This window comes from Canis lupus, chromosome 3 (genome assembly GCF_003254725.2).
Source record: "Canis lupus dingo isolate Sandy chromosome 3, ASM325472v2, whole genome shotgun sequence".
NCBI lineage: Eukaryota > Metazoa > Chordata > Mammalia > Carnivora > Canidae > Canis > Canis lupus.
Genome location: NC_064245.1, coordinates 29,562,270 through 29,588,802, shown reverse-complemented (window position 1 = coordinate 29,588,802; position 26,533 = coordinate 29,562,270). Strand labels below are relative to the sequence as shown.

At 37.4% G+C, this 26,533-nt stretch overlaps 1 protein-coding gene across 11 annotated transcripts in view; it reads left to right on the top strand.

The window, feature by feature from the left end:
• The first annotated feature begins 2,274 nt into the window (after positions 1 to 2,274).
• Positions 2,275 to 26,533, top strand: part of AGGF1 (angiogenic factor with G-patch and FHA domains 1) — a 117,820-nt gene continuing 93,561 nt past the window's right edge. For 10 of the 11 annotated variants that reach the window (XR_004814303.2, XR_004814307.2, XR_004814305.2 and 7 more), the window contains exons 1-11: positions 2,275 to 2,499; positions 5,009 to 5,111; positions 6,321 to 6,523; positions 6,898 to 7,062; positions 9,846 to 10,034; positions 14,612 to 14,942; positions 16,636 to 16,750; positions 17,711 to 17,762; positions 22,937 to 23,038; positions 23,924 to 24,089; positions 26,132 to 26,214. Coding sequence is in view for 3 of the 11 variants with exons in the window: in XM_025437820.3 (XP_025293605.1) it covers positions 2,299 to 2,499; positions 5,009 to 5,111; positions 6,321 to 6,523; positions 6,898 to 7,062; positions 9,846 to 10,034; positions 14,612 to 14,942; positions 16,636 to 16,750; positions 17,711 to 17,762; positions 22,937 to 23,038; positions 23,924 to 24,089; positions 26,132 to 26,214 (1,710 nt within the window). In the remaining 8 variants the exon portion in view is untranslated. The remainder of the gene's footprint in view (positions 2,500 to 5,008; positions 5,112 to 6,320; positions 6,524 to 6,897; positions 7,063 to 9,845; positions 10,035 to 14,611; positions 14,943 to 16,635; positions 16,751 to 17,710; positions 17,763 to 22,936; positions 23,039 to 23,923; positions 24,090 to 26,131; positions 26,215 to 26,533) is intronic. The other variant, XM_025437822.3, reaches the window with a different exon arrangement.

Here is a 26,533-nt window from a genome sequence, read left to right as displayed (position 1 = left end):
AGTAACTTTTGATCTGAAAACTAGCTATGGCAAAAACTGCTGTTCACCTACTCACCATGTAATTTCCCTCTCTTTCATATTTATAGAACCTCTTACTATTGGGAATAATGTGTGCAGTTTTTTATTTTTTATGTGTGCAGTTTAGAAAGACACACATACACACACAATTGCCAGCCACACTTGTAGCAAGGGTGGGTGTCGGGATATAAACAGAAATCATTGAGTGGGGCTTTGGAAAAGTCTTTTTATTTTATTTTTTAGTAATCTCTACACCCAACATGGGGCTTGACCACATACCTTTATTTTGTTGCTTTTGTTTGGCCGTGTTCAGCAAACATTTTAAGGATACCTGCTATGCGACAGGCACTGTGAGGGACCCTGGGAAAGGACTGGCAAGAGGTGGGTGCTGACCTCCGTAGGCCTCAGGCACAGCACTCTGGGCTCAGACCATGGTTCTGATCCACCTTGCTGAAGGAAGGATGTTTCAGGAGGGCCCTCATCAGTTAAAGGCCGGTGAACAAAGGCTGTTGTGCCCAAGATTGCGAATCCAAGAAACCACCAAGGAGCGGACCCCCATGCAAACACACGAGGGTTTATTTACAAGCTCGAGCTTGGGTCCAAGTGCACCCGACCCAGCGGAGCAGCAGGGACTTGGACCCCGAGGTGGGTTTCAGCTAAGTTTTATGGGCTGGTCTAGGGGACCTCCAGAAGCGGGGGGGGGGGAGGAATCGCTCAAGTTCTGTTGACATTCTGATATGGGGCTTTCAAGGGCATTGAGCTCTGTTCTCATTCTGATATGGGGCTTTCAAGGGCATTGAGCTCTGTTCTCATTCTGATATGGGGCTTCCCCCCCACTGGCTTAGGCTCCGTTCTCATTCTAATATGGAGCTTTTTAGGACTTTAAGCTGTAAACTGTTTTTTTTTTTTTTTTTTCCTGTAACTGAAGTAATGTAAATTTCAGCTCTTATGCACAGGGGCCTGGGATGGCTGTACTTGTGCTAACGCTTAAAGTGGAATGGCCTTGAATGGCCTTAATTTTCTCGCCTCCACAAGGTCAGTTTCACACGGGTGAAACACCAAATAGATCCGGTGAACCAGAGCATTTTTCTCCCCCGTTTTCACAGAATTTAGATGCTTATTTTCCTACCAGGGATGCTCCTTCCTGCAACTCAGACCTACTGAATCTGCTTGCGTTTGCGGGGGGCCTACGTTCACAGCATCAGCAGAAGTGATTAAGCAAGCAGAGCCTCAGAGAACTATGTTGTGCCCTGGCCGAGCGTTATCTCTGTAAACCCTGACAAATTATTTTTGGAGTTTGCGTTGACACCTGAAAAGTGCTGCAGAATGAAGAGCTGCCAAGTGGACAGTGTGCACGGAGCGCGGAAGCTTCCTGCTCGCCGGTGCCGGGCAGGCAGGAGCCCGCGGGGCCACCTTTGTCCTCCATTAACCGCACAGAATAATCCAAACTGGGGTCTTCCCGAATAAGGCTTACTGACAGAGAGGAGTTTTATCTGTGCGGTGGGGCAAACACCTAACCGCTCATCTAGGCTCCGTGCAAGTGCACCCCCATCTGAAGTCTGACTCCTCCCTCGTTTTTACTCCCGCGGAGCTCATCGTACCTATCTACATTTTCATGTCTATGTGGATTTCCTCATATCTATGCCTATTAAATTAAATTTTTCTTATTAGCCTGTCTCATGCGAATTCGATTCTTAGTGCAGCTGGAAGGACCTTAGAGGAGGAGGAAACTCGCGCTCCCCGACGTCTGCAAGTGTTAAAAACCTGGGACCAGAGGCAGCGACCCTCCAGGTGCCCGCAGCGCTTTGCAGCCGCTTCGGAAAGGACTCCAGGGCGCAGGCGCCCCGCCCAGGTGGAGGCCGCGCGTGCGCCGCAGGGCCCTTCGCAGGACCCGTAGCTTCCTCCAGGCTCGGCCCCGCCCACCGCCCGCGCGCCCGCTTCCGGCTCAGCCCGGGGTCCTCCGAGTGCGTCTGGCCCCAGCTGCCCGGCGCCGACCATTTCTGCGGCGTTTCCCCAGCTCTGTCGGTCGCCGGGGAAAGGTACCGACAGGAAATCTCTGCGTTTCCGCATCTGGCGGGGTGCGCTGCGCCCATCCTCTTCCCTCGCTCGCTGCGGGCGGGGAGCGCCAGGCGTCATGGCCAGCGGCCGCTGCGGCCCGGCCGGCCCGAGGACCACCCTCCGCGTCCGCGCGCTCTCGCGGCCTGAGGCCCCGCCGGCGGCCGGCTCCGAGTGAGCGCCCCCGGCCCCGCCCCCGCCCGCGCCCCCGCCCGCGCCGGGCCCATGGCCTCCGAGGCCCCGCCGTCGCCGCCGTCCCCGCCGTCCCCGGAGCCCGAGCTGGCCCAGCTGAGGCGGAAGGTGGAGAAGTTGGAAGGCGAGCTGCGGAGCTGCAAGCGGCAGGTGCGGGAGATCGAGAAGCTGCTGCATCACACGGAGCGGCTGTACCAGAGCGCGGAGAGCAGCAACCAGGAGCTCCGCAGCCAGGTGCGCGGCGCCGGCGGGCTCCCGGGCGGGCTCCCGGGCGGGCCCCGAGCCGCTCTGGAGAGCCCTGCAAGGAGATGCAGGTGCCTCTGCAGCCAGCCCGAGGCCGGGCCCTGGGTTTGGGGAGTGCAGGAGCTGCCGCGGGGCGCGACCCGAGTCACCTTAGTTTTCACTCTCGCTGGTGACGTTCCCGTGGCTCTAGGAACATGGATATTATTTTTTTCTCCATCCCTTTGGAGTGTGTCAAAGCTCTGGACTTGAAGCCAGAACCTCAGTTGGCCGTAAAATGACAATGTTAGCACCGCGCGCGCGCGCGCGCGCGCGCGGAGGTTAAATCAGATTAGGCACGAACGAGCAGTCTAGTTTTACAAACTGTTGAGCTCTGTGCATGTGTCAGAGGTGGTTTTTCTGGGCGTGCACCAGCTTGAGTTTTCTGCTGAAAACTGGGAGGCCAGAATTGTTTTTGTTAGAGACACTAACCAGGAACATAATATATTTTTCCAGCTTCGTTTGTTGGACAGTTACACTCTCCCAACAAGTTGTGTCTATGTAATTATTAGTGGCAAACTGTTGTCTAGTCCATTGTAATAGTTGGTATATTTGCTAAAATTTGCACATGAAGACTGTGCGCTAAAACAGTGGTAGCCTTTGTTATTTCTGGTTATCAAACGATCTATGAAAATAACTGCTGAGATGCAGTGAAGGGTGTCTGTTGGATAGCTTGTTAATGTGGCGTTTCGGAAGACACTGTGAGCTCTTGCAGAGAAATGCGTGAGGACTGCCCTGGAGACCGCACGGAGGGTTAAACTATCATGACGGAAGGGGAGCAAAAGATTCCTGTAAGATTCCTTTTAAAAAGCCCTTTTATGATTCTCAATTTTTAATCTCAAGATCTAAAAAAAGAACATTTTTGTTAGCCTTCGAAGAGCCAGCATTTTGTTAGTGTGAATTTGATAGTAGTCTAATGGGAAATTGAAATGCACAAAAAGCTTTGACTCTACTGGTGACAGTAATGACTCTTCTTTACCCTCTTAGTGAGCTTCTCCTGATGGTGGGTAGAGGTTGGTTAACTGTCATCTCAAATTACTAAATAATGTTTTATCTGAAGTGGTAAAGTCGGCTTGAGAATTGAAGGTGAGCTGATGGAAAAATGTAGTATAGGTTTCAGACTCTGAACCTTGGGCAGATTACTTTGTCTCTTTGGGTTTCTCATGTAAAATAGTGATTAGGGCCTCTATTCTGCAACATGTTTGGAAGAATTAACGAGAGGTTATCCAGAGTACTGAGTTTGGAGCCAAGCATGTAGCAGATACTAAATAAATTATCAAGTTTATAGTAATAGTGGTAGTAGCTAGAGCCAGGACTGGAGCAGGGCAGTCAGTAACTCAGGGCAAAAAATGTAAGGGGTACTCGTTCTCTGGTACAGACTCTGTACTTGTATGGAGCTGAGAATGAGTCCTCTTTAAATTTTGTGCTCTGGGGCACCCGGGTAGCTCAGTGGTTGAGAGTCTGCCTTGAGCTCAGGTCATGACCCCAGGGTCCACATCAGGCTCCCCTCGAGGAGCCTGCTTCTCCCTCTGCCTATGTCTCTGCCTCTCTCTGTGTTGTGTCTCATGAATAAATAAATAAAATCTTTAAAAAATGAATAAATAAATTTTCTGCTCTGGATGCCTTGCTTGCTTCATTCTAGTTCCAGCAGTGGTGCTAATAGGATCTGATAACTAATGACGTGCTAGATAATGTGTGTATAATCAGTCTTATCACCTTTCTCCTTTTAAGCTTTGTGTGTCATTAAGTATTTAAAAGCTTGTTTTTTAGTTAATTTCATGCCTATCGTAGACGTCTCACACGGAGATTCTTTCTGAATGTGAAGTGTGTGTTTATGGGATTGCTCCTCATCTGCTATGGGCGTTTTCACAGTGTTGCTCTGGCCCTGGCATTCAGTGAGGCCCAGGGAGGACAGATGCCCCTCTGAGACAGTGACCTATCTTCCCTTCTGCTGCAGTTGTTTAGTCATAAGACTGCTATCTGCTGTTTAAAGAAAAAAGAGTGCATTAAAACATACAAGTGAATATTAATATATTTAAGTGAATAATTAATTCTAGGTGGAGGACACTGAATGATGCTAGATAATTTAATCTGGTGAATGGGTATTAATGGTTTTTAAACTAATTCTTTAGGAAGAACTGCTGATTAAAATTTTAGTATAAAAACATTCTTACTGTTAGAAATAAGGGATCCTGTTCACAGAGCCCTATTTTAGTTCATCTGATTTTTGGAAGGAATATTTTGAGGTTTAGCAAGAGTATAAAAATAGAAACATTTCCCTCTGCAAATATGAAAGATGAAAGAAAGTTAATTATAGTGTTTTTATTTTTTCTGAAAAGGAAACTAGCACCTTTTGTGCTTCTCTAAAACTTCTCCAAGAAAAATGTCATAATTTCAGGAGAACGGTGTGTATATTATTAGATAGCTATATGATATATTTTTCTAAAGCTTTGTTTTCTTTTAGGTAGAGGAGCTCAGTAAAATACTCCATTGTGGGAGAAATGAAGACAGTAAGAAGTCTGATGTAGAAGTACAAACAGAGAACCACCCTCCTTGGTCAATCTCAGGTATTCAGCTTATAGCGAAGATACCTTACTGCTATTACGTTCACATCATGTTGAGATGATGTGAATGTAAATTTACTTTAAACTTAAAATAGACATACATGTAGATAAAGCTGAGAACTGTAATGTTGACTTCTCATATGATTTGGTATTTTCAGATAATCTCTATGCTCTTCTGGTGGGAAGACAGAAATGTCATTCTGTAAATATATTATATTGCTCATGTGTTTTCAGTGGCACATAACTGAGTAATGTTTGCCATGCTGTGAATCGTCTACTTGAATCTGCCTTCCTTGTAACCAGGCATCTGTGTTTTCTGGTTGATGCGTTCCACTTAGCATTGCATTCAGTGCCGGTGTCTTAGGCTCTTACGGGAGTGATGAGCTCACAACCATGACCTCATCAGTAGCCTTGTGAGGCAAAGTAATTGAGCAACTGGGTTCTAATAAATAGGGATCACAGGAAATGATCTTTACGTTAAGTTTTGCCTTCTTATATTTAGTATGTGATTTAACTAATTTGTTAAACACAGCAATAGTATTAACGTTACATATTTGTATGATTTTTTTAAAGCCAGCATCATGAGAGAAATTTGACAGAAAAATCAGCTCTTGATCTTTATTTCCATTTGTCATTCCATTTCCACTCCATTCCATATGCAACAGTATGGTATATGATTAGAAGTTAAGAGTTACTCTTTTATTGATAGCACACAACCTATTCACCTGTTTTCTTTTTTTGTTTTTGCTAGGGGAAATCCAAATCTACCTTTTTTATTTTTATTTACTTTTTAAAATATTTTATTTGTCAAAGAGAGCGAGCACAAGCAGGGACTGCGGCAGGCAGAGGGAGAAGCAGACTCCCCACTGAGCAGGGAGCCCAACTTGGGGCTTGATCTCAGGACCCTGAGATTATGACCTGAGCCGAAAGCAGACACTTAACCAACTAAGTCACCCAGGTGTCCCCCAAATCCACCTTTTAAAAAACTTTTTAGTTTGACAGCTAGGGTATTGAAGGTGACATTAGAATCAAAGATAGATACTTCTGCTGATTTATCTGCACGGTCCATTTAATCTGTTAAATTGTATACAGTTTAAAAATACCATATGTTTGCATCGTGTCCTGTATTATGTTCAGTGTTGGTGGTTGGGAATTAACTCCTCTTCATATATATTTTTCTAATATGATATCCCCTAATTGTTTTTGCTCCAGATTATTATTATCAGACATACTATAAGGATGTTAGTCTTCCAAATAAAGTGACTGAACTCTCAGTTCAGCAAGATCAGGATATCAAAGCTTCTACTTTAAACTCTGAAGACCAGTCACAAATAGATAATGATGCTTACACTGGTACTGATATAACAGAACATGCTAAATGTGCAGAAGAGGACCATTTTGCCTCAAATTCCCAGGTAATAAAATGCTTAACCTGAAATTGTTGATGCCCAAAAACGTGTCTTTTGTTGTTGTTATATAGAAAAATAGACTTCTTCTTTAATCTATCACGATATATACAAAGATTATAAACATTCTATGTATAATGATGCAGTGAATATTACAGTTTAAGAAAAAAAACAAACTGGGTTAAAGTTGAATTAACTAAAACTCTAGTAACTATTTTTTAAAGGGGACCAAACTGTAATTGATAGCCATCTCTTTCCATTGCAAAAATTAAAGTCTTATTATTTAAAATGCTTTCAGTCTATTCATTGTTTTTACTTCTTTTAACTTTTAAAGTGATAAAATGAAGTTTTTGACTTACTTGATATGAATGTATCATACCTAGGAGTCAGCATCTGTATTAGCAGCAGAAGATACATCCTTAGAAGGTTCTTCATTAGCTGAAAGTTTGAGAGCTGCAGCAGAAGCTGCTGTGTCTCAGACTGGATTTAGTTATGATGAGAACACTGGACTGTATTTTGATCACAGCACTGGTTTCTATTATGATTCTGTAAGTATCTTGGACCGTTTAATGTTGTATGGTTGTATACTTGCTGCTTGATACCAAGTATTAAACCCTAAGCTGAAGTAAGAAAAGCAAGAAACTGGATTGAAAAATTATATTTGATTCAAAGCTATTTGACATGAGTAGAGAGTTATAAAATTGCTTTTGATGCTGCACTTCTAAATTTTTAATAAGTTAATTGTGATTGTTAGATTAGTACTTCAGAAAAATCAACCTTTTATATGTAAAGTAACACACAAAAATGTTAGAGCATTTATTAATAAAAGCAGACAGTTAACTGCATTGTTGTAAAGTGTTTAAGAACCTAATGTTTTTTCATAGAATTTGTAAGGAAGTGACACTGTTAATTCTAGGCCTGATGTGAAATTTTTAAAAATTGTTTCAAGTACTTAGGAATCCATTTGAGCCCTAGAGAAAGTCTTTTTTCTTGAGTTCTCAATAGTATGTTTATTATTAGTTTAAAAGTTCTATGGCTTTTAAGCATTTCACTTTTAAAAAATATTAACAGTGAGAACTAAAAAAAACAAAAAAAAACAAAACAAAAATAAAACAGTGAGAACGAGGGAATTTGTGTGGAATAAGATATGTAATGGACCACTGATTAGGACAGAACTAGAAAATAAAGTTATTGATTTATATATAATCCAATGTTATGACTGTTGACTTTTGGTACTTAATTGGATTTCATTCAGGATTTGATGACAATGATGATGGAACTTACATACCTATATACCTCAGCCTCAGTGGTCTAGGCAGGTGATCTGGTCCTCAGAAATTACAGAATGTAGTACCCAAAAGTGAAGCAGATGTTCACCATTCCAGTCCCTGAAACTATTGTTAACTTATCTAGGGAACATAATGATGATCCTAAATACCTTAGTTAGAGAAAGGATTTCATTAGCTTGTTGGTTTATACTTGGTATACTCTCTAAATATCTTGTAAGGAGAGGACTTTCTTTCACAGGAGTATGCTAATTGACAATGCTAATTAATACCCAGAAAATTAATGTTTAAACTCCTGTTACCAAAGAGAATAGCGGGCAGCCCTGGTGGCTCAGCGGTTTAGTGCTGCCTTCAGCCCAGGGTGTGATCCTGGAGACCTGGGATTGAGTCCCACGTCGGGCTCCCTTTGTGGAGCCTGCTTCTCCCTCTGCCTGTGTCTCTGCCCCTCTCTCTCTCTCTCTGATGAATAAATAAATAAAATCTTTAAAAACAAAACAAAGAATAGCTATTATTAATTGGTTTTGAGGAAAATACAGAGTTTATACAAGTGTATGATGTTAGTCTTCATCATTCTCCTACCTTCCTTTCTGTAGCTTTCCTCCTGACATTTTTTCTGTAAATGGTTAGTTATATTTTGCTGATTATATGTTTCAGTAAATTAGGTACTTCATTGTTTTTTTTTTTTTTTTTTTTTTTTTTTTTTTTTTTTTTTTTTTTTTTAGGTACTTCATTGTTTTGCCCTTATTTAACTAGTTTTCATTTTATTGTAATTAAATCATTTTCTTATATTTTTGAAAGTGTATTTTGGACTGAAAGAGGTAAGAGATTAAACATGTTTGAGTTGTAAAGTTTTAGTATCACTAATAGTAAAGATTAGAAAGCTTCCATTCAATTTTTTAGTTATAGAAGAGATTGAATTCTAAATATTTTTGTAAGAGACCTGCAAAGTGAATTCAAGACAATAAATTCCAGTAATATCAACATAAAAATACTCTTTTCCAGGCAGTTTTAGTTGCTTAACCTTAGTATAACATAAAACTTTTCCAGGTCTGGTCTGCATGGATTTATGAAGTAAATAAAAATAAAGACTGTTGAATTAAATCTTGGTTATACAGTATAGGCCATTATCAAATAAATGCAGATATCTTTTTTCTAGTTTTTAATCCATAATTTGCTAAAATTCATTTTTGCATGGTTCTTTCACTTATTTCATTACTTAGAGTAGAATTATTATTATTATTATCTTTTTTTTATTTTTTATTTTTTTATGATAGTCACAGAGAGAGAGAGAGAGAGGCAGAGACACAGGCAGAGGGAGAAGCAGGCTCCATGCCGGGAGCCCTGACGCGGGACTCGATCCCGGGACTCCAGGATCGTGCCCTGGGCCAAAGGCAGGCACCAAACCGCTGAGCCACCCAGGGATCCCCTTAGAGTAGAATTAATGAAGACAGTTGTTTATCAATTTCTTTATATACAATGTATTTATGAACTTAATTTTATTTTTGAATTTTTCTTCGGGGCTTTTAGTCATGAGCACTAAAAGGCAAATATTTGTTTTATACATGGAGAGGAGAGTTTGGGGGGGCGGTGTTTATACTACCAAATCATTATTGTGTAATCATAAGGATAATGAGTCTGGAATTACTTTTATATAGTCAGCTTTTTCTGATGCATGCCTTAGTTTTCATGACTTCTAAAAGGTATTCTGTTACCATTTTCATTAATGTATCAAGTTGAACCATATGAAATTGCTGTTTCTCTTAAGTATGAAAATGGCAAAATATTGGCATTTTCATGAGATTCAAGTTAATATTTGAATGTATTCATTTTTTATACTAGGAAAATTAGAGCAAATACTGAATGGTAAGTATTTTGGAAACTTAGAAGCATTTTTCATTCTGTCTTTACTCATTATCTTCAGAAAATAGAGTTCTTAAAAGAAAGAAACATTTACTATTTTTGAATATATTTGACATTTCTGTTTATTTTTAAATTTTATTTTATCATATCTGACTGGAACTTAACTTTTTTCTTGACTTTGAAAGGAAAATCAACTATATTATGATCCTTCCACTGGAATATATTACTACTGTGATGTGGAAAGTGGTCGATACCAATTTCATTCTCGAGTCGATTTGCAACCTTATCAGACTTGTGGCACAAAACAAAGTAAGGATAAAAAATTGAAGAAGAAAAGAAAGGATCCAGATTCTTCTTTAGCAAACGAGGAAAAGGTAATGTCTTCATAATTTAAAAAATATACCTAATAATGATACCATAATTTGTCAAAGTTTTTGATGAAACCAAAAATTATCATTGAGTAGCTGTATTTCAGACATACCCATTAAGTTAAGATACCAGAACCTGTCAACCAAGGAACATTCAGATGTGGCAAAGATGGACTTTTTCACAAATTCTTAGTAGAAGTAGAAAGAGTTTCTTAACATTTGAAGGAGGTAGTTTTAGGGCAGATAAAATACTCATGTGTTACATAATTTGGAAGAAGAGCAGTCAGACCCTCAATCAATACGTTGATGTCAGGGTACCTGGGTGGCTCAGTTAAACACCTGCCTTTGGCTTGGATCATGATCCTGGGGTCAAGCCCCACGTCGGGCTTCTTGCTTTGTGGGGAGCCTACTTCTCTATTTCCCTCTTTTTGCTGCTCCCTCTGCTTGTGCTCTCCCTCCCTATCAAATAAATAAAATCTCAAAAAAAAAAAAAAAAGGTGGAAATTGGTGTTTTTTTTTTTTTTTTAAGATTTTATTTATTTATTCATGAGACAGAGAGGCAGAGACATCGGCAGAGGGAAAAGCAGGCTCCTTGTGGAGAACCAAATGTGGGATTCAATCCCAGGATCACAAACCTGAGCCAAAAGCAGACACTCAACTCCTGAGCCACCCAGATTGTCCCCCCCCACTGCCTTTTAATAATTTATTAATTTATTTTAGAGAGAGCGAGCAGGGGGAGAGGCAGAAGGAGAAGAGTGAATCCTCAAACAGACTCCCTGCATAGCGGGAAGCCCGATGCAGGGCTTGATTCCATGACCCTGAGATCACAACACCATCTGAAACCAAGAGCCCATTGCTTACCCTTGGTGTCTTTCGGGAAAATAGATTGGCCCTTTGTATCAATAATCGTAAACATGTTCATCTTCTTTAACTGAAAAATCTCATTTCAGGTAATTTTTTAAAAAATCCAAGGAAAGGGGCATCTGGTGGCTTAGTTGAGCATCCAACTTGATTTCAGCTCAGGTCATGATCTTGGGGTTGTGAGATCGAGCCCCATGTTGACTCTGCACTCAGCATGGAGTCTACTTGAGATCCTCTCCCTCTGCCCCTTCCCTTGCTTGTGTGTGCATACATGCCCTGTCTCTAAAATAAATAAATAAAATCTCTTAAAAAAATCCAAAGAAAGAAAAATGCCCGTGTGTAGTTATATAGCAATTTTTTTTTAAAGATTTTATTTATTTACTCATCAGAGACACAGAGAGAGAGAGAAGCAGAGATGCAGGCAGAGGGAGAAGCAGCTCCATGCAGGGAGCCCGATGTGGGACTCGATCCCAGGTCTCCAGGATCACGCCCTGAGCCAAAGGCAGACACTCAACCACTGAGCCACCCAGGCGTCCCTATAGCAATATTTTTAAGAACAGAATAAGATTAAGAATTCAAATGGCCTACAAGATATTGGTTAAGAGAAGGATAGTATATATAATCGAAAAAGCATTCTTTAGGCCTTAAAATGGTAGTTTATAAAGATTTGGGAGAATTTTAAAAATGCTTATGATATAGGGTTAAATTTAAAGAAGGAAAATAGGGACCCCTGGGTGGCACAGCGGTTTAGCGCCTGCCTTTGTCTCTGCCTCTCTCTCTCTCTCTCTCTCTCTCTGTGACTATCATAAATAAATTTAAAAAAAAATTAAAAAAAATAAAGAAGGAAAATATAAAAAAATGTTACCAGCTGTTCTTATGTGTAGTCCCTAAACAGATAAGGTTGGTGGTTTATATGCAGGAGAGGACGCTTATTTGTTACACTGGCATTTTGTGAATTGTAAGTACTTTATACTTCACTCTTAAATTTTCATGTCCTGTGTTTCTCTTAGTCAAAGAGTTTTTAAAATGTATAATACTAAAGTTCACATATGGAATTAGGTTTCTTCTGAATTTACTGTATTTGATTTGTTTGTATTTCTCATTTTCATTGGAATAGAAAAGAGTGTAATTAAACACTAAAAATGATTTTTCAGTGTGCTTTCGAGACCTCTGTTTTAATGACTTCTTTCTGTTTCTGGTAGTTGAACTATTTGAAAGGATAGGTTGTAAAGTACTGTCTAGCAATAGAAAAGAACATATAGGGACCTTAAATGACTTTTTCTGACAAACTAGAGAATGAAATTTGAAAGTGTTTTGTGAGATTTTAGTCCAGGTTCTCATGACTGCTGATCTTTACCATCCCTCTTCAAAAATATGCAAACTCTAGGATAGGGACTTAAAAATCCTGATGGGATTTTGAGAATTCCCCAAAATTCTAAAAGGTAGCTGTGAAGAAATGGGAGACCATTTAAGACTTCCTTATCTTTTTTTTTAAAGATACTCTTGAACCTCAGTCTTTGCAAGTGGAGACATGTGGAAAGAGATTGGTGTAAATAACTTGAAATATGCATATATGCCTCAATGCCCACAAATAAACCCCTTTCTTCTCTCTTAATATTTATCTAACATTCTGGTAGATGGTTTTTAAGTACCACCTCTGGCATTTTCACTCCTTTACCCTCCCCCCGCCTACATATGTTGTCTTATAATCAGTAATTATAATAAAATATATGAGATTGGAAACTGCCTTTTTTTTTTAAGTTTCTATTTATTCATGAGAGACACATAGAGAGGCAGAGACATAGGATAGGCAGAGGAGAAGCAGGCTCCCTTTGGGGAGCCTGATGTGGAACTTGATTCCAGGACCCCAGGATCACGATGTGAGCCAAAGGCAGATGCTCAACCACTGAGCCACCCAGGTATTCCCCCCACACTTTTTTTTTTTTTTTTTTTTTAAAGAATATATAGATAGGGAAATTTTTAGCTGTAATTCACAGTGGACTTTAAAGCTCCTCATATTTTTTCAGCTTATTGTCCTTGTTCTGGCCCTTGATGAGTTTGTATTGGTGAGAGTGTATATATCACACTGTGAGTATTTAGCCGGTCTCCAAACTGAATTTATGCTGCTGTTAAAAATATGTGTTTAAGATGCTCTCATGTTTTATAAAGTGACAAGACCATACTAATTCACTTCATTGTGTTGCTTTAGGTAGAAAGAAAATTCAGAGTATGTTACAAACCGTAGGAAAAAGGAAAATAACTCTTGATTCTTTTAAGTTCAAAATAATAGATTTATTTGTCCTATATGCCACCGCACACATGTATCATTAATAATAAAAGACTTATGCCCCCTAATTTGGAGTTTTAGAATAAAAGAGATGTAACTGATTCATCTATACCTTCTGTTGTATAATCAGACCAATTCTATCAAAGTACTAAATTTTAGTGAAATTGTAGGTCTGCTACATTAGGTACATCTGGATCTTTATTCTTTTTTAAAGATTTATTTTTTTTATTTTAAGAGAGGGCACTCACATGTAAGTGCAAGTTGGAGGAGGGCCAAGGGTGTGCTGAGTGTGGACCAGACTTTGGGGCGCGATCCCACAATCAATGAGATCATGACCTGAGCCAAAACCAAGAGTTAGACGCTTAGTCATCTGAGCCACCAAGTGCCCCACATCTGGATCTTTATTTTTTTATTTTTTTTCCACATCTGGATCTTTAAATCACTGTTGTAATTAAAGCTGATTTTGTATTTTATGTGTTTTGACTTGATTATTGGTTAAAAGTTAAAAAAAAAATTTAGGATAAATATATTTTCTAGGCATTCACTATCCAGTAAGGTAGCCAGCTACTAGTTACACATGGCTCTTGAGCACTTGAAATGAGGCTTGTCCTAAATATGGTGTTTTGTAAGTATAAACTAGTAAACTCAATTTTGAAGACTTAGTATAGAAAATCCACATAAAGTATTTCATTAATAATTTTAGAGTGATTAACTTATTTGTATATAATACATGATAATTTATAAATACTGGGTAGATAAAATGAATTTCACCTACTTTTACCTTTTTAATTTATTTATTTATTTATTTATTTATGATAGTCACAGAGAGAGAGAGAGAGAGAGAGAGAGAGAGAGGCAGAGACACAGACAGAGGGAGAAGCAGGCTCCATGCACTGGGAGCCTGATGTGGGATTCGATCCCGGGTCTCCAGGATCGCGCCCTGGGCCAAAGGCAGGCGCCAAACCGCTGCGCCACCCAGGGATCCCTACTTTTACCTTTTTAATGATTACTAGGAAATTTTGGAGTATATGTATATGACTTGCATTATATTTTCATTGGACAGAAATGATCTAGGCTATCACATGTTCCAAGCAATATGTGATAAGGGCCTGTACTGGGACAGTTAGGGAATAGATAAGGAGAATTGGGATAAACTATAAAAATAGTCTGTATCACTTGGTGACGGATTCCATGTGGTAGTTAAGGGAATGTCAAACATAACTAAAAGATTTTTGATTTGAGTGATAAGTGGATGGTAATGTCATCAAGAAAGGGAACAGAAGAAGAGATATAGGTAATAGCTATTGATATTTCATATATAATGTTGTATATATGTCTTCACTAATTCGTTGAAACATTTAGCATTAAATGTTAGCAGATGGTCATGTTTAAGATATTTTCCCCTGTTCCCCCCTCTACATCTTTATCATTCCAGGATTTGAATTCAGAGGATCAAAAAGCATCCAGTGTTGAACATATAAGCTGCAATGAGGGAGAAGATTTTGCAAATATGAAGAAGAAGGCTAAAATAGACGTTCATTACAAAAACAGTCCCCCCAAATTTACTGTTTCAGTTAGTGGAAAGACTACAGAATCTTCTCTTAATGAAAGCATTTATAATTCAACGTCATTTAAAGATGAGAAAATCATGGAGACTGATAGTGAGCCAGAAGAAGGTGAAATTACAGACTCTCAGACGGAGGACAGTTTCGATGAAGACATTACCAGTGAAGACAATGTAACTGCGGAAGATTCTGAGGATGAAGGTGAGTAAATAACTATTGTTTAATTTTCTGTAAATAACCCAGTCTGTTCATTGTAAAAGAGCAACAGAGTTTAAAATGTTACTTACTCATATAATGTATCTGCTAAAAATAAACTGACTTTTAAACTGATTATTTTAATGACATTGTTGAAAATTATGTAAGTACCAGCAAAGTGGTCACCAGTATCACTCTGGTTATTTTTAGAAGGAAGGATTTGAATAAACAGTACTTGGATCTTAAAGTTCTGTTGCATTGAATGGCCTGGCCTAGTCAATGGAACAAAAACAAGTTACATACATTCTTAAGTATCTATTAAGGCTATTTTCGTAGATTAGATATTTGTAGTCCACTTTTGTAATTGAGGTGAAAAAGTAAATTGCCTTTAAAAAGTGTAGTCTGAGGGTGCTTGGGTGGCTCAGTTGGTTAAGCATCTGCCTTTGGCTCAGGTCATGATCCTGGAGAGCCCTGCATCAGGCTCCTTGCTTAGAGGGGAGCTTCCATCTCTCTCTACCACTTACCTTGCCCTTGCTTGCTCTCTCTCTCAAATAAATAAAATCTTTAAAAGAAATAAAAAGTGTAGTCCATGAATTCAGCTACATAGATATTATGGTAAATCTTATATTTTTTAAAAAATATTTATTTTAGAGAAAGAAAGAGTAGGGGAAGGGGCAGAGGAGAAGGGAGAGAGAAAATCTGGAGCAGATTCTTCACTGATTGTCGAGCCTGATGCAGGGCTTGATATCCCAACCCTGAGATTGCAACCTGAGGTGAAACCGAGTTGGATGTTCACCCGACTATGCTGGTCAGGTGCTCCATATCTTACATTTTTTTTAGCTTGAGGTCATAAAGACATACTTTCATATTAGGTTATATGAGTGAGCTTATTTTTTTTAAAGATTTATTATTTATTTATTTATGTATTTATGTATTTATTTATGTATTTATTTATTTATGATAGACACAGAAAGGGAGAGAGAGGGAGAGAGGCAGAGACACAGGAGGGGGAAGAAGCAGGCTCCATGTCGGGATCCTGACACAGGACTCGATCCCAGGACTCCAGGATCGCGCCCTGGGCCAAAGGCAGGCACCAAACCGCTAAGCCACCCAGGGATCCTCCTGAGTGAGCTTATTTTGTTCTTGATGCAGTGATGCGTTTCACTCACATTTTTTTTTAAGGGCGACTCAGTTTTTCTAAGTTAATATAAAAATTCTTTGAATTCTTTTCAAATTCCAACATCTTAAAAAAGAATTGATTATTATATAATTGTAGATGCTGAATATCTTTAGTTTGATCACTCTAAATTGGTAAGTGCCAAAACCTTACTTATTATGTATGTCATCTAGCAGAATTTTAGAAGGTTGTTTCAAAAAGAATTTAAGATTTTTGATACATAATTTTTTTTAAAGACTTTTATTTGAGCGAGCAAGAGAGCGAGCATGAGAGTCGGTGGGAGATGGGTGAGGAGCAGGGGAAGAGAGACAAACAGATTCCGTGCTGAGTGTGGAGCCCTATGCAGGGCTTGATCTCACAAACCTAACATCACAACCTGAGGTGAAATCAAGAGTCAAGTGCTAAACCGATTGAGCCACCTAGGCACCCCTCAATACATTTTATTTTATGGATGCTTTTTATTCCTGTCTAGAAATTTTTTCTGTAGCTTTTGAATTAATACTTACCCGTTTTTTTCTTTAGCAGATGAGGAAAAAATTTGGCCCCCATGTATTAGAGTAATTGTTATTAGATCACCAGTGTTGCAGACAGGATCACTCTTTATCATTACAGCTGTAAACCCTGCTACAATTGGAAGGTAAAAATGTTTAGTATTACTATGTGTATTTATCTTATTCCAGTGGATTATATATTCTTCAAGCAGTTATCATAAAATGTGCATGATATTTGTTGAATAGGCAGACACTGAATGACATCCATGTTCTTCTTTCTCCTACTCAGAAAATATTGTTGAGGCTTGTCTTTGTCACAGAGATTTTGTCATTTTCTTACTTTTTGAATTGCCCTTTGAAGGTTTAAATTAGTTAAATCTAGTGTTTGTCGAGTATTTAATCCCCATCCTCTGTTTCTTTTACCCCTTTGTAACTCATAACCAGCTTGGTAGAAAGGTAGGTTTTAATCATGAGTAGGATAATTTCATTACTTCCCAATGGGAAAGAAAATTTATCCTTAAATCATATTCTATTTAATATCTTAGCTTTAAATTCTTGGAGAATAGTATGGTCCTTTTACATGTAGTAATGGAAGTGGGAATGTAGTCAACAGATCTGGAATAAATGATAGATGTTAGTACAAAGGATATGCTATCTCACTGGATGTTTAATGTTATTTTTTTTAATAAAGGTTTTTATTTAGAGAGAGAGAGACAGCATATGAGTAGGGGGAGGGGCAGAGGGAGAGAATCTCAAGCAGACTCTTTATTGAGTGTGGAGCCTGACTCAGGGCTTAATCTCATGACCCTGAGATCATGGAAACCAAGAGTTGGACTCTTAACTGCCTGAGTTACCCAGGCACCCTTGGATGTTTATTATTAACCTCGAGTAAATGTATACAAAATTAAAAGTAATCCTGGGACTTCTTTCAAACAGGACATTTAGAGTAGGATTAAGGAAACGACTTAGGGTGATAGAGGGACTTGCATTTTAACATTATCTTTTAAAACAATGACAAAATCTTAATATCATTTCTGTGTTAACTGTGAGTGCTTAATCTATATATGGTTCAAAAATTATTAAAGACAATTTACTTAACTCTGCAGAGAAAAAGATATGGAGCATACTCTCCGAATCCCTGAAGTTGGTGTTAGTAAGGTAAGATCTTTGATTCCTCAAATATAACACCCTAGATAGGATTTTATAAACTCATATTATAACAGAAAGCTTAGGGACTTTTTCATTTATTACAAAGTTTAATAGTCCAGGTAGTAAGGAAATGAAAACAATTCAGATTTGTTTATTCCATTGCTTGGGAGAATAATTCTTTATCAAAATTTGAGTAAACGAAATGATATTTAATTTTTAACAGTCTGGAGCAGGAATGGAAATGTGGATTAAGTATTAAAGTAATACCCATTTAACAAATATTTATTGAGTAAAACAAATGTGCTTGATGTGGCAGTTCAAAAATGAATCAACACCGGGGTTCAGGCTATTTTATTAGATGGTTACTGTTGAGTCCAGAGTATTTTACAACTCAAAAACCATGTGTCCACCACCCAAGAATCTCCATTTATAGCTTTTCTTAATTGCTTCTCTAATGGTTTCAGGGAAAAGAATACTTGGGTTTTTAAAACAAACCGTAAGAGCAGAGTTGCAACTTTAGTTACCAGTAGAAAACAAGATTTTGCTACTGAGATTCTTTATACTTGCTATTTATCTTTTTTTTTACTGTATTTTCTGTACTTTTCTACCTCTCTTTTCGGTGGCTATCTTTCTCTTTTTCTGACCTTTCATCATCCACATTTTGTTTCTATTTAATAGACTAATATGGATCTAAAGTATATATTTTATGTGATTTTTGTCTTTTGGGGATGAAATTTGTTTTCCATTATAGTTTGAAAGTCCACTTATTTTTACTTTGTCTCAACTCATTCAGAAGGGAGGAACTTTTCATAATCCTAATGGACCAAATTATCTTGCTTTTTTACTTTACTATGACCTTTGATTCTTCTGCCTCCAAAGAAAATCCACTCTGTGATTTATTTATTAAGATTTTATTTATGTGTTTGAGAGAGAGCTAGAGAGTGCACACATGAGCAGGGGAAAAGGATAGAGGGAGAAGAAGAAGGAGATTCCCTGCTGCGCATGTTTCCAGACATGGGGCTCCATCCCAGGACCCTGGAATCATGACCTGAGCCAAAGGCAGATGCTTAACCGACTGAAACACTCAGGTGTCTCGCCACCCCCACCCCCCGATCCCAGCTATTATTTAAATAGCAGTTCCGTCTAAAATATAGGTAGTTTTGTGGTGGCATTTCTGCTTGATCTTTTGTTTTTTTTTTTTTTTTTTTAAGATTTTATTTATTCATGAGAGACATAGAGAGAGAGAGAGGCAGAGACACACAGGCAGAGGGAGAAGCAGGCTCCATGCAGGGAGCCCGATGTGGGACTCGATCCTGGGTCTCCAGGATCATGCCCTGGGCCGAAGGTGGCGCCAAACCGCAAAGCCACCAGGGCTGCCACTGATCTTTCTTTTAGACTAAGGTATTCAGTGCTGGGGTAAATGGTTTGTTACTGTGTGATACCAGTTTGATAATATATCACATATTCAGGTAGATGAAAAAAATTAAATAAAAAAATCCCAGATACTTTATATTACTATTAAGGGAAAATAAAATCTCCTATCCCTGGATAGGGAAATACCTTCTAAGTTTAAAAAAAAAAATGGAAAAAAATAACAGAAGACAAGATAATTTTGAATAATTTAAGTTTAAAGTTCTTGTTATGTTAAACAAATTTAAAAGGAAAACTATGTGGGACACCTGCTGGCTCAGTCAGTAGAATATGGAACCCTTAATCTTGATGTGAGTTTGAGTTCCATGTTGGAGGTAGAGTTTACTTAATAAAAAAAAAAGGCAGACTATGACAGTAAGACAAATATGACAAAATATATATCTTTTAAGTTCTAAAATCTCATACAAATTCATTTTTTCAGACTTCACTGTGACACTGAGAGGTAAGTAAGCAAAGGACAAATAATTCACAATGCAGAGGATATCATTACTATATGAAAACCATTCAGTCTTTCTAAAAATTTTAAGAAATACAAATGAAGTCAAGATGTCAGTTTTCATTTGTCATATTTATTAAATATCACTGTTAAGAGCATAATTTAGAACAGTTCTATGGAATAAAGTTTCAAGTCAAAAGACTTGAAACAAATCGTTTCATTTAAATAAAATGCTTTGATATTGTTATTCTAAAGAACCCAATTGAAAGAAATGTACAAAGAACATAAAGAGAATTTACAGAAGAGGAAATCCATGTGGCTAATAAATATAAGGAAAGGTTTCAGTCTTTGTAGTAATTGGGGAAATGCCAATTAAAATCACGATAATGAGATTTAATTTCACACAAGTTATGCTTACAAAAACTGAAGATCCTGATAATACCGAATGTTGTTTAAGGCTATATAGAGCAACAAGAATTCTTATAGATTGCTTTTGGGAATATAAATTGGTACAACCACTTTGGAAAACAATACAACACTATCTAATAAAGTTTAAGATTTGCACATACTATGAGTTAGCACTTTCATTCTTAAGAATATACCCCCAAAGAACCCTTGCATTGTCTACAAGAAGGTTGAATGTATAAGAATGTTGAAAGAAACATCTTAAAAGGTGGCTCAGTGGTTGAGTGTCTACCTTTGGCTCAGTTTGTGGTCCTGGGATTGACTCCTACATCTGGCTATCTGTGGAGAGCCTGCTTCTCCATGTGCCTGTGTCTCTGCCTCTCTCTGTCTCTCATGAATAAACAAATAAAATCTTAAAAAAAAAAAAAGGTTGTCTTTTTGGTTTTCTGAATGTTCATCAGAAGAAAAATATGTAGAAGAATCTGTACAGTGGATTTACCATTCAGTAGAATGGCAAAACTGTACACAACTGGATATACCTCACAATATTAATATTAAGCCAAAGAAGCTAAATAAAAGAAATACATACAGTAGCACATGATTGTCAGAACTTATCAAACTATAAATTTAAGTCCTGTGAATTTTCTGTATATAAATTACATCTCAAGAAAATATTCATATATTGTAATTCCCATTTATGTCAAGTTCTAAACCAAGTAAAATAAACGTGAATTGTTTATGGATGCATACATATGGGCTGAAAGTAATAAAGAGATGCATCATAATTAAATATCAACCCTTTGAAAAGGGTGTGGTATGGATAGCATGAATTAAACATGCATGAATAATTTTTCTTTCAAATATTTGACACAAGGGAGCCTGGATGGCTCAGTTGGTTAAGTGTCTGACTCTTGATTTCAGCTTAGGTCATGATCTCAGGGTCCTGAGGTTGGGCCCCATGTTGGACTCCACATTCAGCATGGAATTTGCTGGGGATTCTCTCTCCCTCTCCTTTTGCCCTTCACCTGTTTAAACTCTGTCAAATAAATAAATCAAATAAATAAATATCTGAGGCAAATACAGCAAAATTTACTAACACTGGGTCATGGGTAGACCAGTTCAGTATATTCTTTTGTGTGTTTGGAACACTTTAAAATAAGTTTATTTATGAAAAATTTTAAGAACAACTTTATTGAGATATAGTCCACATCCCATATACAATTTATGCATTGAAAGTGTATAATTCAAAAAAAAAAAAAAAAGAAAGTGTATAATTCAAAGGTTTTTCGTGTATTTAGAATTGTGTAGCCATTATCACAATCCATTTCAGAACATATTCATCACAGTTAGAAGAAACATAGTAATAGTCACTCCCCTTTTCCTTTCAACTTCCATAGCCCTAGGTGACCACAGTATCCTTTCTACTTCTGTGGATTTGCTTGTTCTGCATGTCATGGAAATGGAATCGCATAAAATGTATTTGTTTTTACTTCGCTTTTTCACCTAATATGTCTTCAAGGTTCATTCATTTCTTTTTATTGTCAAATAATAACACCAGCATATGGATATACTACATTTTGTTTATCGATCGGTTGTCATTTGAATTGTTTCTACTCTTCGGCTACGAAGAATAATGCTGTTATGAACGTTCACATACAAGTTTTTGAGTGTATGTTTTCATTACTCTCAATATATACCTAAAAGTAGAATTGTTGGGTCCTACGGTAATTCTTTCTAAACTTTTGAGGAACTGCTATACCCTTCTAAAGCAGGTATGCAGTTTTACATTCCTACAGCAGTGTATTATGAAATTGTAAATTACATGTCTGCAGTTCTTTATACAATCAGATAGACATGTACTGAGTATATATGCCCATTATATGTGAGGCTCTGTATTATGTACTGAATAATAAGCAAAAATGTAATAGAAGCAGTAATTGTGAGCCATACAACGACTATCACAGATGAAGTAACTTTGTATAGTGTAATTGTTACGTAAACAAAGTACTGTGGAGCAAGGAGGGAATGATTAGTCCTGAGTGTTGAAAATCTGGAAAACTGCTCTGAGAGGTTCACCCTGAGGGGGCACCTGGCTGGCTCACAGTCAGTAAAGCACATGACTCTTGATCTCGGGGTTGTGAGTTTGAGCCTCATGTTAAGTATAGAGATTATTTTAAAAAATAGAATGTTTTATTTTTTTTTATTTTTTTATTTTTTATTTATTTATGATAGTCACAGAGAGAGAGAGGGAGAGAGGCAGAGACACAGGCAGAGGGAGAAGCAGGCTCCATGCACCGGGAGCCCGATGTGGGATTCGATCCTGGGTCTCCAGGATCACGCCCTGGGCCAAAGGCAGGCGCCAAACCTCTGCGCCACCCAGGGATCCCAAAAAATAGAATGTTTTAAAAAAAAAGTTCATCCTGAATGTTTGAAATCACTTTCTGTATTAAGAATTTTAAATGATAAAGATCAATACTTTTATTAGCTGAAAAAATAATTTCAAATTGTTTATATAGTATAATCTCAATTATATTATAAAAGTAGAAAATAGGAGACACTAAATTATTAAAAGCAGTAGTGGGTGGAATTATAGGTGACTTTTTCTTCTGTAGCCTTCACATTTCTACCAGAGGCATTGTAATACTTTTGTATTCAGTAAAAAAAAAAATATTAAAAATAGTAAAATTTGGGGGTACCTGGCTGGCTAAAGTTGGTAGAGCTTAAACTGTTGATCTTGAGGTGTCATGAGTTCAAACCCCACATTGGGTGTAGAGCTTACTTAATTCAATTTTTACTATTTTATCTTTTTTATCAGAGACTTAAGTCTATCATATTCTATGAGAGAGAAGTTATCTGTGGTTTAAAAATAAAAAGTATTATACTTTTAATTACCTCAATTTTTTTTTTTAAGTTTCATGCAGAAATTTATTTTGACCATGAATTACAAAGTTATGTCCTTGTGGATCAAGGTAGTCAAAATGGTACAATTGTTAATGGAAAACAGATTCTTCAGGTAAGTGTATATATATTAAATTAATTATTTACACATAAGTTTTAAAAAATGAACTGAAATTTTTAATCCTGAAGGCTATAGTTATACATATCATTTGATTCAGATTACTATTTAAGCCCAAATGTATTACATGGAAAGGAATTCCCAGAAAGGGCTGAAAAAAGTATATAGTAAGTGGATACTTAACTCTTGAGTTTTATTTTCTAATTATGTATCTATACCTTGTTTTAGAAATAAATGCATCTTAAAGCTATTCAGAGTAAATATTGTTAGTGTAACTTTAAGGGCACTTCTTTTTTTGTATTTTTAAAAAAATCTGTTTAATGGAAATGTTGCTAAACTGAGTACTTCTTGAAGACAGAGGTTTTTTCTATCCAGTTAACTTGTATCACTAACATACACCAAGGTGCTTATTATTAGCACATAATACATGGAAGAAAATATATGGAAGGGAGTGGGGGAGGCCTTAGTCTGTAAGAATAAAAAGTGAAATAAAACTGAATTATCAGAGAAAAGGAGGAAAAAAAGGGAAATACGCACTTAACCCCTTAACACTTTATCTTTTTGACTGTAATGGTTATTCATTTTGGTAATAGATTGTTTGACGTTTGGGTTGGGTATTTCTCTAGGATTACGCATGGAGATGAGATTAGCGGGTTTTGATAATATAAAAGAAGTTGCTCAGTTCAGGTATCTTCTCCACTGGTTGAACATTATTTCATCCTCAAGTTGTGGAAATGTGTGCTGTGTGTGTGTATATGTGTGTCTATCTCATTGAGAACCATCCTAAATATGTATTTATTTTAATCAGACATTACTTATGGTAGATGTAAAATAATCTTATGTAACTCTCTTGGATTTCTGTTTTGTAATTTTTTCCTTTAGCCTAAAACTAAATGTGACCCTTATGTACTTGAGCATGGTGATGAAGTGAAAATTGGAGAGACTGTACTGTCTTTTCACATCCACCCTGGCAGTGATACCTGTGATGGCTGTGAACCAGGACAAGTGCGAGCTCACCTTCGTCTTGATAAGAAAGATGAATGTTTTGGTATGTGAAACATTGTTATATGTAGGCATGCTAACTTTTCTGTTTAATTCACTGGAGTGTTCTAAAAAAGTATCAGCTACCAGCTTCATATCTAATTAATATAATACTCTATTGAGATATATTTATGTTTCAGTAAATATTATCAGGTGAGACTAAGAAATGACACATATTTGAAATTTGAATCCTAGGCTAGTCGATGATTTTAGTTCATTTTTTTTAAGCTAGTAGATTATTGTTTTAGTTGATTTTTCTGTGTAATAATTTAGTTGTGCTATTATAGTATTAGATTGTTCTCTGACTCGTAATCATTAGCTATTTTTGCTAATACATTTTAATAGGCTTTGAAAGCAGCACTGCTGTGATAACTAAGTGTCCTTCAAAAGGGTAATTGTGACATCATTATAGTAAAGATTGGTTTTCTTTTGACTTCTATTTATGGATATGAAAAAGTCATCCATAGTTAAACTCTGTCACATAATAGTGTAGAAAATAATAGGCCAGGGTGTTAAAAGTTATTGGTTGATATGTTTGTTATCTTTCTTCCTTTTTTTTTTTTTAAGATGTTATTTATTTGAGAGGGAGAGACAGACAGTGAGAGAGAGCAAACTCAGAGGAGAGGGAGGTTCCTCGCTGAGTAGGGAGCCTGGCACAGGACCCTATCCCAGGAACCTGGGATCACCACCTGAGCTGAAGGCAGACACTTAACCGACTGAGCCATGTAGGCCCTCTTTCTTTCTTTCTTTTTTATGATTTTACTTATTTGAGAGCGAGTGAGCGAGCGAGCCTGAGCAGTGGGTGGGCAGAAGAGGGAGAAGCAGACTCCTCGCTGAACAGGGAGTCTAATGTGGGTCTTGATCCCAGGACCCTGGGATTATGACCTGAGCTGAAGGCAGATGCCATCCAGGTGCCCCAATATGTTTGCTTTCCTTCTTACAGTTTTTTCTTCTTTTCTTCTTCAAGATTTTTATTTATTTATTTGAGAGAGAGAACACAAGCAGGGGAGAAGGGTAGAGAGAGAGGGAGAAGCAGACTCCCTTCTGAGCAGGGAGTCGGGTGTGGAATTTGATCACAGGACCCTGGGATCATGACCTGAGCTGAAGGCAGACACAACTGACTGAGCCACCCAGGCACCCCTTACCTGATAGTTTCATTGATGTATCATCTGTATATATGCCATTCTTTTCTTTTTTTTTTTTTTTTTTTTTTGCCATTATTTTCTATAATAACACCGTAAGAGGTTGCTATCTTGCTTAAATCCACTCATCAAAGGCTTTTAAATTTTATTTTATTTTATTTTATTTTTTTTTAGAGGCTTTTAAATTTTAAATAGATACTTTGCACCAGTAAGAAGTAATTTTTTTCACATCAAATTTTCCCCTCAAATACCGACTATACGTGTTCATTTTATATTTTTTGTTTTCTCATACTAGATTATGAAAATGAGTATGGCACATTACAAAGTAATGTGAATCTTGGATTCAGTGATCTTTATATGCCTGTATTCCTTTGGAAAATTAGCGATATTTCTGCGTTTGAAATTCTGCTATAATATATCAGAAAATTAAGATGTTCAGTGTTCTTTTGTTATCTATACAGTAACATTCCTATTATCTTCAGGTTTTGGTTTACTTTCCAAGTAGATTTAGTTACCAGAATATTGAAAGGACAATGGGGATACCTGGGTGGCTCAATGGTTTGGCACCTGCCTTCGGCTTGGGGCGGGATCCTGGGGTCCCGGGATCGAGTCCCATGTCCCATGTCGGGCTCCCAGCATGGAGCCTGCTTCTCCCTCTGCCTGCGTCTCTACCTCCCTCTCTCTCTCTCTCTCTCTCTCTGTCTCTCATGAATGAATAAATAAAATCTTAAAAAAAAAGACGTAACCACAACCAAAGATTCTTTTATAGTAATGTTTATTTGGACTTTTAGTTAATATGCAGATGGAATAGTATTAATTTATTATTATTAAATTATAGTATTCTATATAATATCTGTCCAGACTTAGTGTTTTTATTTTTTTTTAAACAAACTCACTTTTTCCTTAGTTGGTCCAGCACTAAGTAAGGAGGAAAAAGAGTTGGAAAGGAGAAAAGAATTAAAGAAAATACGAGTAAAATATGGTTTGCAGGTAAGAGTGTTAAATATTGTTACATGTGTTAATTGTGCCTCTGGTTTTGAGTAAAAATGTCTTAAATCTGTATAGTCCATTTGATATATAAAAAGTTATTCAGAATGATTTTGAGATTTATGTAATTTTTGTTAGTTGGTTACTATTTACCTCAATAACTGTTGAGGCTGGAATAGAAAAATAATAATACCCAATATTCAAATAGTCATTTCTGGTTTTTAAAAAACGTGGATTAAAATGGTACCATTGAAGAACATTTTTGGAAGACAAAACTTATAAACCACATTAAGACAGTATAGTATTGGCATAAAGATGAATA